The sequence below is a fragment of the Dermochelys coriacea genome, chromosome 3 (assembly GCF_009764565.3).
Source record: "Dermochelys coriacea isolate rDerCor1 chromosome 3, rDerCor1.pri.v4, whole genome shotgun sequence".
Taxonomy (NCBI): domain Eukaryota; kingdom Metazoa; phylum Chordata; order Testudines; family Dermochelyidae; genus Dermochelys; species Dermochelys coriacea.
This window is the reverse complement of record NC_050070.1, coordinates 48,521,426-48,537,352: the sequence shown is the minus strand read 5'-3', so window position 1 is coordinate 48,537,352 and position 15,927 is coordinate 48,521,426. Positions and strand designations below refer to the sequence as shown.

At 40.2% G+C, this 15,927-nt stretch overlaps 1 protein-coding gene across 15 annotated transcripts in view; it reads right to left on the bottom strand.

The window, feature by feature from the left end:
- Positions 1-14,017, bottom strand: part of PRIM2 (DNA primase subunit 2) — a 295,884-nt gene extending 281,867 nt beyond the window's left edge. For 2 of the 15 annotated variants that reach the window (XM_038397755.2, XM_043510415.1), the window contains exons 1-5: positions 13,733-13,839; positions 13,038-13,206; positions 11,824-11,927; positions 9,198-9,277; positions 1,509-1,629 (exon numbers count right to left, since the gene is read on the bottom strand). In XM_038397755.2, the coding sequence (XP_038253683.1) occupies positions 1,509-1,629; positions 9,198-9,277; positions 11,824-11,927; positions 13,038-13,191 (459 nt within the window). In that variant the 5' untranslated portion in view covers positions 13,192-13,206; positions 13,733-13,839. Of the gene's footprint in view, positions 1-884; positions 933-1,508; positions 1,630-1,887; positions 2,036-9,197; positions 9,278-11,823; positions 11,928-13,037; positions 13,207-13,410; positions 13,514-13,534; positions 13,557-13,732 lie in introns of those variants that run through there. The other 13 variants (XM_038397765.2, XM_038397766.2, XM_043510414.1 and 10 more) reach the window with 13 other exon arrangements.
- Between the last annotated feature and the right edge of the window lie 1,910 nt (positions 14,018-15,927).

Genomic DNA, 15,927 nt, shown 5'->3' with positions numbered 1-15,927 from the left:
TTTAAATGGCTGAGAGAATAAGCTGTGCTGAATGGAATGGATATTCCTGTTTTTGTGTCTTTTTGTAACTTAAGGTTTTTCCTAAAGGGATTCTCTATGTTTTGAATCTAATTACCCTGTACGGTATTTACCATTCTGATTTTACAGAGGTGATTCTTTTTACTTTTTCTTCTATTAAAATTCTTCTTTTAAGAAACTGAATGCTTTCTTCATTGTTCTTAAGATCCAAGGGTTTGGGTCTGTGGTCACCTATGCAAATTGGTGAGGATTTTTAATCAAACCTTCCCCAGCAAAGGGATATAAGATTTGGGAGGATTTTGGGAGGAGAGACGTTTCCAAACGGACTCATTCCCAGTAACCGGTGTTAGACGTTTGGTGGTGGCAGCAATAAAGTCCAAGGGCAAAAGGTAAAATAGTTTGTACCTTGTGGAAGTTTTAACCTAAGCTGGTAAAAATAAGTTTAGGAGGTTTTCATGCAGGTCCCCACATCTGTACCCTAGAGTTCAGAGTGGGGAAGGAACCTTGACAGGCCGCGTACTAAAGGTTGCTGATCCCTGGAATAGACGTTCCAACCATGGCATAAGTTCTATTCTATATAGGTGTGTAGCTCACTCATCTCCACAGCTGCAATAAATAGCCCATTCGTTATCTTTTAACTAGTGTGAACAGTTACATTTTGAATCTTTTCATAATCTTCTCAATTTTTGAATTCATTGAGTAATATATTGTACAAGTCTCCAGAGCACACAGACTGTATCTTGGATACTCCAGAAAGAAAGCGACACCTCAGAAACAACTGGCTCTGTCTCAGCAGCAGGCTGGAATGCACTCTACCAACAATAGTTATGAAGAGACAAAATTCTGTACTCTCAAAGAATACTCACCAATTCCAGCCAATAGTCTGAAGAGGACAGAGCCTCACAGTATATGCCCTATGTTAGGATCAAATGACCAAGTCAGCTCCCAAAAATGTATTGATATCCCATCATGGTTCCTAAAAACGCATTTATACAAATCAACAGTTTCTCTTTAATAGCCTCAGTCTATGATTCAGCATTTCTGACATACATTTACAGAAAGAGAAACAGCCTGGTATAAGCCAGATCTCCACTGAAGGACAACGGAGAGTTATATACCCAAGTCCCATTTGGAGACTCTAGCCAACCTTCCAAAGCTCTAGCTGTATAACAATACCTCTGCTTTCCTCCTAAAAGTTCTTTGTGAACAATGTTCTCTCAACAACAGTACTATAGCCTTTGTTACAAATGAGATTTAAAAGTAATATTCCATTTCTGATCCAGCCAAGCACAAAACTACAATACACTGCATAAAGAATTGTCATTTTACGGCACATATTCCCTAGTTTCAGAAGTTCTGAGAACTTTTATTTCTTTTATAAGACTTTATAACTTTTACAATAGAACATTTAATCAATGAAAAAGTTCTAGAAAATGTTAGAGTAAGATACATTGCAAAACAACCAAAAAACTACAAAACAGTGTACTTACAGCTCCATATGACAAATTAACATATTTCAGGAACTTCTCGACCAAATCACCAGTTAGCGCATTAAACCGATATCGAAAAAGGTCCATTTCTTGTTGAATGAACCATCGTCTGAGATCCTCACTGCAGTTAAAAATAATAAATAAAATAATAATAAATAAATAATAATAATAATAATCTGTCTATGTTTAGTCTTAAACATAGTGCGACCACCAGTGTGATACTATTAATGCAAGATACACTCAGTCTCACCCTTCTAGAAATAATGTTCTGCAGGTGTCAAGATAAGTCTTTTATTCTTACAGAGAAAAGGGGTGTTATGTATGATTTTGAAATAACAAGATTAACTAACCGTATATTATAGAGATTTGTACTTACAGCAGAACTAAAATCCCTCTGCTTTAATGGTCCAAAGATCCCATTCGGACTCCAAATTAGCATAACATTAGCATGTGGACAAGGGGTATCCAGTGGACATAATGTTCTTAGATTTTCAGAAAGCCTTTGACAAGGTCCCTCACCAAAAGCTCTTAAGCAAAGCAAGCTGTCATGAGATAAGAGGGAAGGTCCCCTCATGGATCAGTATCTGATTAAAAGATAGGAAACAAAGGTAGGAATAAATGGCCAGTTTTTAGAAGGGAGAGAAGTAAATAGTGGTGTCCCACAGGGGTCTGTACTGGGACTAGTATTATTCAACATATTCATAAATGATCTGGAAAATGGGGTAAACAGTGAGGTGGCAAAATTTGAAGATGATACGAAACTACTACTGGATAGTGAAGTCCAAAGCAGACTGCGAGGAGCTACAAAAGGGTCTCTCAAAATTGGGTAACAAAATGGCAGATGAAATTTAATGTTGATAAATGTAAAGTAATGCACATTGGAAAACATAATCCCAACTATACATACAAAATGATGGGGTCTAAATTAGCTGTTACCACTCAAGAAAGAGATCTTGGAGTCATTGTGAATAGTTCTATGTAAACATCCACTCAATGTGCAGAGGCAGTCAAAAAAGTGAACAGAATGTTGAGAATCATTAAGAAAGGGATAGATAATAAAACAGTAAGAATATCATATTGCTTCTATACAAGTCCAGGGTACGCCCCACATCTTGAATACTGATTGCAGATATGTTCACCCCATCTCAGAAAAGACAAAGAATTCAGAAAAGGGCAACAAAAATTATTAGGGGTATGGAACAGCTTCCGTATGAGGAGAGATTAATAAGATTGGGACTATTCATCTTGGAAAAGAGACAACTAAATGGGGGATATGCTAGAGGTCTATAAAATCATGATTGGTATGGAGAAAGAGTAAATAAGGAAGTGTTACTTACCCCTTCACATAACACAAAAACAAGGGGTCACCAAATGAAATTAATAGGCAGCAGGTTTAAAACAGACAAAAGGATGTATTTCTTTACACAATGCAGTCAACCTGTGGAACTCTTTGCCAGGGGATATTGTGAAGGCCAAGAGTATAACAGAGTTAAAAAAAGAACTAGATAAATTCATGGAGGAAAGGTCCATCAATGGCTTTCAGCCAGAACGGGAAGGGATGGTGTCCTAGCCTCTGTTTGCCAGAAGCTGGGAATGGGCGATAGGGGATGGATTACTGATGATTACCTAGTCTATTCATTCCCTCTCGGGCACCTGGCATTGGTCACTGTCGGAAGACAGGATACTGGGCAGGATGGAACATTGATCTGACCAGTATGGACATTCTTATGTAACTCTTCAGATGTGAATTTCTAAGGTAATTTGTTTAGAAAAAGTTATTTAACTTTTGCAGAGAAAACATTTTAAAGGCTCCTTTTAGAAATGTACTCACTTCTTCAGATTTCTCTCATTGGACACTCTCCACAAACTCCAAATACACACACACAAATATATATTATATAAAAACAAACAGTGCTTACAGCTTGGCTGGGCTACCCAGAATGGACTATGCTTCAGCCTTCAGTTCCTCATACTATCCTAAGGGATTTCCTATGCTTATTCATTTCTAGTTAATGAATAATCCCTACTGTTTGACAACACCATGTTATTGTCACTGCACATGCTTGGTGAGGTGCATTAATCCCTGAAGAGCGTACAAGTCTCCATCAGGAATCTGTCTCAGTTGAACTCCTTGAACAGAGCTCATGGTGTGAAGGAGGAGTGCTGAAGGCCCAGTAAAAGGAAGTGGTTAAGCCACATGACTTACCCTGGAGGAACAGTGAGATATCTAGGGCAGTGCTTCTCAACCTGGGGGTACTCAGAGGTCTTCCAAGGAGTACATCAACTCATCTAGATATTTGCCTAGTTTTAGAACAGGCTACGTAAAAAGCACTAGCCAAGTCAGTGAAAACTAAAATTTCATACAGATGAAATGTTTATATTGCTTTATATACACTGAAATGTAAATTCAATTTTTATATTCCAATTGATTTATTTTATAATTATATGGTAAAAATGAGAAAGTAAGCAATTTTTCAGTAATAGTGTGCTGTGACACTTGAGTATTTTTATGTCTGATTTTGTATTTAAGTGAGGTGAAACTTGCAGGTCCACAAGATAAATCAGACTCCTAAAGGGTACAGTAGTCTGGAAAGATTGAGAATCACTACTCTAGGAGTTCCTCCTAGAGACTGTTCCAAAGCCGGAGGCATAGCAAAGATCCTGTGCCAATAATTTATTACCTGCTTTAAAAACAGTCATTAACAAGTGCCCTTGAGTAAAATTACATTGAAGGTACTTTTGAAAAGCAACACCAACCCCATGTCAATCAAAAGCTATGAATATGTAACTAATGAACATGACAAATGTTAAAAAGTGCCCAATGATTGTTCAAAATGCAATTGAAAATATGGGAGCTGCAGGCAGTTTAAGGAAGCAGTGATAGTTTAGGAAGGGAACAGAGGAACAAAGCATGCAGATGGGGAGTTAACTTTTAAATCCTAAAAAGCAGAGAGAGAAAAAAGAAGTTTAGTAATTTAAGTTTTCTGTATGGAAATACTACATAATTTAACCCACAGTCCCTACATGATTCTTAGTGAGAACAGAACAGTCTCTTTCAAAATTAGGAAAGTTTTTAGAATATCCTCCCACTCCACAGAAATTGTATTTGAAACAAACAGAAGTATTTGTTCTGAACTCATACTTTAGAACTTAGTCCATTCAAAGTTCTATAATGCCTACTTGTAAATGTTTCTTAAATGTATAAAACAAATTACAAGTCTAGCGTGTCATCAATGGTTCAAAGTTCATAGCTAAATGTCAGAAACTAGTCATGGAAGAAAAGAATTTTTTGTTTGTATTGAGATAGTGCCTAGGAACCCCAATCAAAGACCAGAATCCCAGTGTGCTAGCTACTGTACTAACAGAACAAAGATGGTCCCTGCTCCCAAAGAGCTTATACTTAAGAGTATAAGACAAAGGACAAACTATGGATACAGTCAGATGAGGAAACACAAAAAACTGATACAATATTGGTCTCAGCACACCAGCTGCACAACCACTGCCAAGAGTTTGTTTGCCTCCCAGCAAAGGAAACTTAAGGAAGAACTTGAAGCAGCAGAATGGAGATGGCTTTGTTGATGTTTACAGAGAGCTTCTCCCACATATGATAAGCAGCATAAAGGCACAAAGGTGCCTGTTTGAAAATTTAACTAGTGGGCGATGAAGGATGGTTTTATTGGCAGAATTGAGGCAGGAGTCAATGTTTTAATAGAAAAGGAAAGATGACAGGTAGCATGGAAATACACCATAAAAGGCCTTAAAAGTGAATTCTCATTTGATGCAATGAAGAAAGGGGGCCTGTGGAGGAATACAAGAGGGGTAACGTGGTCAAGACAGCAAGCTAGAAAAATTATTGTTGCTGCAGTATTTTCAATTAATACAAGTAGGGCAAGAGTGCATCTGTCAAGGCCAGAAGAGAGCATGTTGCACTAGTAAAAAGATGAGATGAGAGCCTGGGTGAGAGTTTTAGCTGCATGAATAGAGAGGGAAGACTGTATCTTTGACATTATGCAGGAAGAATCAGCAAGATTTAGGCACAGACTGGAGGAAAGGAGCTAGAAAGTCAAAGATGACACTCAGGCTACAGGTCTGACAGGGAGGATGGTGGTATTAGTGCTCGCAAACAAAGTTTACGTTCATTCCAAATCTATACAACTAAAGCCCAGCAGAGAACAAATATAAAAAACTGATATTCAATCCAAATAATTTAGCAAAGAACCACAGAAAGAAAAAATGAAAAATGCACATTTTTGCCTCTGGGTGGCATTGTTGATCCACTAAAGAAAAAGCAAGCATTCACTACTCCCTACCCCCACAAGTATTTTAGCCATAAACACATCCTCCTTGCAGACAATTAAACTAATTAATTCTGCACAAAATTTGTGATCCAACCTTCTTCTGTAACATGGACTCCAAATTTAGCACTAAACAAACAGCAACTATAGAATCACTGATCTGCGCCAAGCTTTGCTTCTCCATCTTATGACATTTAATTCAAAAAGTTTTCCTGTACTATTCACTTCCAGTTCTTATCTATTGAGTAGTGTCAATTTATCAGTGTGTGGCAACTTTCATCTCAGACAAGGCTGCATTTCGGTGGCGAATAACAGATCACCCTGTACAGTTTGTGTGTCAGTTCAGGATCTTTCCATTCAAGAACCATTACAAATTTAAGATGTTTATTTTTCCTTTTTTGCATGCAGTGTTGGTCCCAGGATATTAGAGAGACAAGGTGGGTAAGGTAATATCTTTTACTGGACCAACTTCTATTGCGGGGAAGACAGAAAAACAGCTCTGTGTAAACTTGAGAGCTTATCTCTCCCCACAACAGAAGTTGGTCCAATAAAAAAATATTGCCTCACCCACCTTCTCTCTATTTTCTCTTTCACTATTAACCATTAATTGTATCTTCCCAAAGGAAGAAACAGAATTTACATAGGAGGGAAACTGGCTAACAAACTTTTCCACAGCAATACCATACTGTTAGCATTTAGCTTACAACAGCGTGCGTGAAGGCGCATCACCCTCATGAAGTTACAGAATACTGTAATATGCATGTTTTTTTCCTGAAATAATTCCATCACCTAGCTCTTACATAGCATTTTTCATTAATAGATCTCAAAGCGTTTTACACAGACTCATCTCCATTTTACAGAAGGTGAAATGACTTTCTCAAGGTCAGTGGCTGAGCTAGGAATAGAAGCCAGGTCTCCCAAGCCTGAATCCAATGCTCTATCCACTAGATAACACTGCATCCCACAATGCCAAAACTTCTTTTTAAAAAGAAGAAATTGGAAATTTGAGGGACATCATCAACTTCCATCTTATTTCAAAAAGCATCCAGTTTCAGATTTAAAAAAATTCTCAACATATTTTTTCTAACATATTTTGCCTTTTTTAAAATGAGGGGCTTTTCAGCAAGGGAGAAACTAATTTAGAGGAAATACAATTCACAGTACACAAAATAGTGTAAAGTGCATAAAAACCCAATAGCAATGTTTGCATTAGCTTTTTATTTAATAACCCTAAATTTAAGTTGTAAGTAAAGGAGGTTCTCCTCATATTCATAGATTCCAAGACCAGAAGAGACCATTGTGATCATCTAGTCTGATCTCTGGTAGAACACAAGCCACAGACTTCCCCCAAATAACTTTCTGAATGTATCTTTTAGAAATAAAACATCCAATTTATGAAATGTTGAGTCTGGTTTACAGTGTCCCTTTTAAAAAAAAAAAAGTTGCCATCTTAAGTAGATAGTCAAAACTTTGTTTTTTAAGAACTATATTATGTACATTGCTGGTTGGAATCACTAATGGAGTTTATGAAATAAGAGTGTGTATGTATAACATGTCTACACACATTAAAACAACTGATACTATACTAATAAAAATCTCCTGCAATCTACGCATTTTTAAAGTACTAGTAACATTTAACTAACTAGAGACGGAGTATCAATTCGCAGGGACCATTAAAAATTACTTATTTGCTGATTTTAAGAAACTATGAGACCTGCAGACCACAACTGAAGACAGGATTGCACTTGGATGGCCCCATTTTTCAGTCTCAGAGATCCCAAAAACGGCAATACTGACAATTACTGATCTGTCCTAAAAGCCTCTTGTGCAAGCTGCTATTATGTTACCCCATACGATCATTATGTAGTGATGCCAGTGGGAAAAGCAATGAAGTTTAGGCTACAGTGTCATTCAGATTTTGTTAAGGGCTTGTTTACAAAGTGCGGTATTCACACCAGTGGGAGTGCACATTAGAATTCACGAAACTGAAACATGAAGACCCTGCTGGTGTGCACTAAAATAGGATTTACGCTGGCCAGTTAAAATACAATACATTGGGGCACATTAGATTTCACATCCCACTGGTGAACATTACCACACCATGCAGACATGCCCTTAGTTACACCCAAATAGTGTAGTCTCTGCTCTGAATGTTGAGATTGGGATACAGACATGGTTAAAATTTAAGGCAAGACAGAAGCAAATCTGGTAGTCAAGTGAAGCAATCCAAGATGTCAGGCCAGATTGTATGTATATTACTGGGTAGTTTCATAGCCTCTTGTCAAGATTTTTTTCTGGGAGTCGCTCTGCATCCCTGACTGCTATCAGGAACTGACCATTTATAACCAGAAGCTCCTCTCTCCTACCCCTCCATATCTGTTCAGCTATACAACTGAAACCACTGCCACTGGACCTCACAGGAGTTTCTCATACCCTTGAGAATATGAGATTCCATTACTGCAACACTTCTACTTGGCGTGATTATGGAGAAAACTTGGAAGATATTGGATGTGTGGAACATATCTGATTTATTGGCATTGACCCTAAGGAAAATATTACAACAGAATTGCAAAGACTGCATTTGCTTCCTTTTACCTTCTAGGTACAATTCAAGAAATCGTACTGATTTGTAAAAACCTGCATGTTTCGGGATCTGGCTACCTGCAAGACTGCTTTTCACATGTCCACTGCAATACCTAGAATATTTTTTCTTGATTGTCCACAGACATTCATGTAGAAGGGCAAACTTTCTACCTTTTGATCGCAGTATTAAACCCATGCATGTACTTATCGTGAGATTTTCAAAGCTGCTTAAAAGAGTTCAGCAACCAACTCCAACTGAAATTCAGTGGAAGTTGGGCCCCTAATTCGCTAAGGCACTTTTTTTAAAAATCCTGGCTTTTGCTTAAAAAGATGATTGGGGACCATGTATAAGGCAGTGATCTACAGTGGTAATCTTTTTAAACCGACTTGTCAATTACTGAGGGACAAAAGCGCTCAGTACCAGCCTAAATCTATTCCCATTTATGTCAATGGAAACTAAGTTAAATCAATGCTGAGTGCCTTTGAAAATAAAAAATAAAAAACTATGTGTATTAGTATCCAATGACTATTTGGGGAGTGCATTATTTAAATATCAAAATAAACCGATTCATGCCTAATGTGAAGTATAAAAATATATTCCAGGGTTTTTTTTTTTTTTTTATTATATGTCATGTTCCACCACATATGAATTCTCTTCTTAACTAAGCTTCTAAATAGAGAACAGGCTTATACCTGAAACAAAGAAAAGTTGTCTCTATATTTAGTACCCACATTACCACCTTTAGATGCCAAAGTTTTAACCATATGCTTGAAATATTAAAAAATATATATTTGCTTAAAAAATACGTACGACTGGCAGTAAGCAAGGCGCAGTATGAAATGAGAGATATGGTCTTTCCTCCTTGCATCATAATCATCCTCAACCAAAGCCTACAATTTTCATAAGAGAAAATACATATTGAATTATGACAGTAAAAGAAAACTGAAGTTGAGAAATAAATCCCAAATTAAATATGAAGACCCACAACCTTCTTGCCACATCACTGTAAAATATGTAAAGTACATTAAATTCTTTTTACACTTTTGACAAACTCGATAAATGCTGGAAGAGTTATCAAGAGACAAATGGAAAAAACCCTACTGTTAAATGAAAATGGCAACTAAGAATACACTTCATAGTAGAAGGAAACTTCTCAACCAACTACTTGCTGTGAATTAAAATGGTTATAATTTGGGACAAAGTTTCCTTCAAAGCACTCATTTGTGCAAACAAACCAAAGCTAATTATTTGGAAGTACCCACACTTAAACAATTCTGTGTGCTTTTTCTGCACTTATAAGAAAACATTAGGGCTGTTGATTAATTGCAGTTAACTCATGCAATTAACTCAAAAACATTAATCTTGATTAAAAAATTTAATGGTGATTAATCACAGTCTTAATCGCATTGTTAAACAATAGAATATCAATTTAAATTTATTTTATATTCTTGGATGTTTTCTACATTTTCAGATGTATTTGATTTCATTTACAACACAGAATACAAAGTGTACAATGCTCATTTTATAATTATTTTTATTACAAATATTTGTATTGTAAAAATGATAAACAAAAGAAACAGTATTTTTCAATTGCCCTCATACAAAGTACCATAATACAATCTCTTTATCGTGAAAGTGCAATTTACAAATGTAGATTTTTTTGTGTTACATAACTGCACTCAAAAACAAAACAGTGTATAACTTTAGAGCCTACAAGTCCACTCAGTCCTACTTCTTGTTCAGCCAATCGCTAAGACAAATAAGTTTGTTTACATTTACAGGAGATAATGCTGCCAGCTTCTTATTTACAATGTCACCTGAAAATGAGAACAGGCTCTCGCATGGCACTTTTGTAGCTGGCACCGTAAGGTATTTACGTGCCAGATATGCTAAACATTCGTATGCCTCTACACACTTCTGCTACCATTCCAGAGGACATGCTTCCATGCTGATGACTCAAGTTAAAAAAAAAAATGCATTAATTAAACTGACTGAACTCCTTGGAGGAGAATAGTATGTCTTCTGCTCTGTTTTACCCGCATTCTGCCACGTATTTCATATTATAGCAGTCTCAGATGATGACCCAGCACATGTTGTTCATTTTAAGAACACTTTCACTGCGGATTTGACAAAATGCAAAGAAGATACCAATGTGAGATTTCTAAAGATAGTACAGCACTCAAACCAAGGTTAAAAATCTGAAGTGCCATCCAAAAATCTGAGAAGGACGAGGTGTGGACCAAGCTTTCAGAAGTCTTAAAAGAGCAACACTCTGATGCAGAAATTACAGAACCATCAAAAAAGATAATCAATGTTCTGCTGGTGGCATCTGACTCAGATGATGAAAGTGAACATGCGTCGGTCTGCACTGCTTTGGATTATTATTGAGCAGAACTCGTCCTCAGCATGGACACGTCCTCTAGAATAGCGGTTGAAGATGAAGGGACATATGAATCTTTAACGCATCAGGCATGTAAATATCTTCCAACGCTGGCTACAACAGTGCCATGCAAATGTCTGTTCTCACTTTCAGGTGACATTGTAAACAAGAAGGGGTCAGCATTATCTCCTGCAAATGTAAACAAACTTATTTGTCTTAGCGATTGGCCAAATAAGAAGTAGGACTGAGTGGACTTGTAGGTTCTAAAGTTTTACACTATTTTGTTTTTGAACACAGCTGTTTTTTGTCCATAATTCTATATCTGTAAGGTTTACTTTCAGAATAAAGAGATTGTATTCCAGTATTTGTATGAAGTGAACTGAAAAATACTACTCTTTTTATTTTTACAGCACAAATATTTGTAATCAAAAATATTAAGTGAGCACTGTACACTTTGTATTCTGTGTTGTAATTGAAATCAATATATTTGAAAATCTAGAACATTCAAAAATATTTAAATAAATGGTATTCTATTATAGTTTCATCATGCAATTAATCGCGATTAATTTTTTTGATCGTTTGACAGCCCTAGAAAAACGTTATTCCCAGAGTTTAACACAATATTGCTGGGGCTAATTATGCCAATACACCAAAAAAAAAAAAGAAATAAATCCTGTGAAAGGCGCAACTTCCACTCTGCTAGAAGCAGATGGTGATTTTAAAAATAGAGCACACATTAAGCCCTCCAAACCTTACTGTGTATCCGTGTAGACCTCACTCAAACAGCTTTCAGCTGACTTTGATAGGAGTTTTGAATATGCAAAATTTCCAACATGCCCAATTAGGTCAGAAGATAAATTAACAGAAAATTAAAAAGAAAAAAATGTAGTTGATAGGCACAGAGAAAAAAAAATTTACTGATACAAATCGTTCAAATTATAGAATTTATGCTTTGAGTGCAGTATTCAACAAGTGCATCCCTATTTTCAACAGTAAATGGAAAATAAAATCTATAGTAAAAAGGTTATGCTTTTCCTTTTTCAATTATATACTTACTTTGTATGGAAATTTAAGCTTTCGAATCTCACGCTCCAGCCTGGTTTTGTACTCATCGCTACCTTTCACATAGCTTACACCAAGGTTCTCAACTCCTTTGAGCACTAAAGTAATTAGAGGAGACAAATGAAATCAGCATGAGCAAGACTTGTAGTATAAAAAGATACATCTATTACAACTATTTCCGCAGGCTAATTTTTCCGTTACTGTTACTCACATCTTCTTGTCAACTGTTTGAAATGGGCCATCCTCATTATCACTACAAAAGTTTTTTTTCTCCTGCTGATAATAGCCCACCTTAATTGATTAGTCTCGTTAGAGTTGGTATGGCAACCCCCATTTTTCACGTTCTGTGTATTATATCTTCCTACTGTATTTTCCACTACATGCATCTGATAAAGTAGGTTTTAGCCCACGAAAGCTTATGGCCAAATAAATCTTTTAGTCTCTAAGGTGCCACAAAATACTCCTCGTTCTTTCTATTTGCTTACTTTATTTTAAAAGCTATGAAAATTCTATGATATTGTGATACTATTTACTATCATCATTTTCCTGAGACCTTCCCCACTGATTCTTTCGATAGTCATGTTTTATCCTTAGTCTGTAACTATTTGGGGCATGTATGGTCTTCTCTTTTATGCAAACAAGCCAAACCATCCGTGAACAAGAGAGCATTTTACATGTTTGTAGAAATGTTCATAGACATTTGTACAATAAGTGATACAAACATGTCCAAATTTAACAGCTATTCAGAATTCATTAGGTGTTTTTTTATATACAGTATTTTGCAGTACTTAAAACTCAATTAGCGTTAATGAAATTAAAAAGCAAAATTTTGGGGGCATTTATGCACACACAAATAGACTTCCAAAATAAAATTTGTTGTACTTTTTTCTGGAAGAAGGAACTATATTTGTCAACTAGAAATTATAAAATATTAGTAATGGAAACATATTCTTGAAAAGTAAACTAGAAGTACAAGTGAAGACATAAAACACGTAGGAAGAGTAGATGACAAACATGTTATTCTGATATTAAAACAGTTGCATTACATGGGAGTCTTCTAGCTCTGGTAACTGACGTCAAAGTAAGCCTCCATCCCACTTTAACATTGTTAATATCCTATCACTCATTGACTATAGATCACCTCTCACTGCATTTACCCAAAGTGCAAAAAAAAAAAAAAATGGTTATAGATTGATGGTGTTACTCACATTTAAGCCTATCAATGGCAAGATTTTCAAACTCAGCTAAAGAAATATTTTCAGTGGGAGGCTGCAGGTAGAACTGCAAGCTGTGAGGATACAGATCACCTCGTCTATCACCAGCCAGCCTTCCCTTCAACCTTTTTTCTCTAGAAAACTCCATTTTCTTTAAGCGAAACTAGAAAGGGGAAAAAAAATTGAACAAAAATATTTGTCAGTCACCATATCATCAGCAATAAGCAAATTCTGCCCAACAAAGAGGGCGACATTACATCACTACCTCCCTGGATCCATCCCTAGTTTACAGGCAGTGGAACAGACAAGTTCCGGTGGGCCAAGTTAAAAAGAGCAGCAGCAACCTGAAACCGGGTCACTTTCAAACCTGGAGTGAGCCGGTTCAGAGAGACTCGCTGGGACCCTCCTGCCAATTGCTGGGGCTTTAGCAGCATCACCACCCCCGAAGACTGGGAGCCCCCCCCACGGGACAGGATGATGGAAGCCCGCACCCCTCCCCCGACGGGTCAGGAGGGTCACTCCCACTAACGGGACGGGACACCGGCGGGCCGCCCTCAGGCAGCGCCGGGGAGCGGAGGCAGCGGTGCGGGGCCACGCCTCCTTGACAGCCGCGCACGAGGCGGCAGCACCCGCCATTGCCGCCCCCCGAGCAGGCGGCGGCGCCAATCCCGGAGCCGCGCAGACCTCACCTGGCTGCCCTGTCTCCACACGGACCCAGCCGGCTTCCCGCGCGCAGCGTCGCTCCGCCCCCCCCCCCCCCACCTACCTCACTTCCGCCCGCCCGGCTCTGCCTCTCACCGCGCCCGCCAGCAGCACCCGCGCGACACATGACTCCGCCCCCGCCGCGTCATTGGGCGAGCGGGCGGAGCGAGACGAGAAGCCGCGGCGCGCTGGTTGGGCCTAGGTCCCCTTAGTGCCTCCGCCCGCGGCGCGCCGCCCTTGCAGCCCACGGGTCGCCGAGCGGGTGCTCTGCACGCCCGGCAGGGGGCGGGGAAGGACAGCGAGGGGCGGCTCCGGCTCCGCCTTAGCCCCTGGGGCGGACATTGGTGCTCAACGAGCAGCAGCCAAGCGCGGGGTGCAGGCCCAGCAGCCCGGGGGGAAATGGGGAGCCAGCGCCTGCCGTAGCTGCTGCCTGCAGGTTCTGCTTTGTCATAGTGAGAGGGGAAGTGTGTCGGGCTTATGACCTGCCACCAAAACTGCTGCGCAGCAGCTCCCGCGGCGACATCAACTCCACAGGCCTCGCTTCGTAACATGCTTGACTAGGGTGACCAGACGTCCCGTTTTTAAAGGGACAGCCCCACCCTATTTAAGCCCTTCTGCAGGGGTCCTGATTTTTCTTAAAGTCGGGCGAATTGCCCCGTATTTTCTGTCGTCCCCCTGCTTCCCATTAGTACTGGTGAGTCCTGCTGCTGGCCAGATCCCTGCTTGCCAGCCTGCCACCCACCAGCGCTGAGTGCGGGTCCAGTGGCCAACGGTGGGGATGGGGGTGTAAGGCTGGTGGCGCAGAGAAGATGCAGCGTGCGCTCTCCTGCTGGTTCGTCAGCGCAGCCCCCCGTGCGGGCCGGCTCTCGGCCAGCATGGCTCCACCACCTCTCCCATTTCCATCCGACACTGGCTGCATGCTGTGGTGGTTGATGAGTGTGGGCAGTCGCCGGCTGGTTACGGGTCACTTCTGCTGCCCACCCATCAGCCCTTTACATGCTTCCCCTCTCGCTGTTGTCTCCCTGCTTTGCCACTTCTCTTCCTGCCCCTGCTCCTCCGTATCCTCCCCTCACGCCAGTGTGGTGCGTCCCGCTCTCCACTGTGCAGAGAACCAGCCCCTGGTCAGAGCATTGAGCTCACCAACAGCCTGGCTTCCTTCCTTCCCCCACTGCCTCTGGCTGGGCAGGCACCCTGGGAAAGCCCAAGATCCTCCAGCCTGGGGTGCTGGCCAGGAAGAGTCAAGCCCTGCATGTACTGGCATAGGGAAACCTCTCTGTCTCTCAGCTAAGCTCTGGAGTGGCGAGGGAGGGAAGTGATTTCCAGCCTGTTCACGCCCCAAATCTGCAAGCTCCACAGCAGCCCCGCCCTCCTGGGCAGGGGCTTAACACCCTCTTTGTACACATCCCACCCTGGGTCCTGCCAGCACTGAGCTGCTCTATCCCCTAGGCACCCTCCCCTTTTGAGCCACCTCTCTGGCCAGGTTCGCTGAAGCCCCTGCAGTCAGGATTATCAAAAAAACTAACAGAGTGTTAGGAACCATTAAGAAAGGGTTAAATAAGAAAATATCATAATGGCACTGTACAAATCCATTGTATGCCTTCCTCTGGAATACTGCATGCAATTCTGGTTGCCCATCTTTAAACAGATATTTTAGAATTGGAAAAGCTACAGAGAAAGACAGAAAAAAATATTAGTGGTATGGAACAGCTTGAGAAGAGATTAAAAAAGACTGGAACTGTTCAACTTGGAAAAGAGATGATGGGTAGGAGGTATATGATAGAGGTCTATAACATCAGGACTAGTGTAGAGAAAATGAATGAGGATGTGTTATTTATGCCTTCACATAACACAAGAACTAGTGGTAACCCTAGGAAATTAATAGTCAGGTAGCACGTTTAAAACAAAAGGAAGAACTTTTTCCACATGGTGCATGCACAGTGGAACTCACCAGACCAGCCCCACAGGGGCTGGGGAGGGAGTACCACCCAGCTCCGCTCCTGGCCCTGACCCTAGCTGCTAGCCCCATGCCTGGGGTCGCGGCTGCCACCCCTGTGCCCAAGGCTCCATGCCCAGCTGCAGCTGCAGGCCTTGGCCTCTGGCCAAGGGTCCGCTTCTGCTGCCAGCTGTCGCCCCAGCCTCTGCTCCCTTTCCTCTGTCCATGTCCCCTCCTCCTGGAGCCATG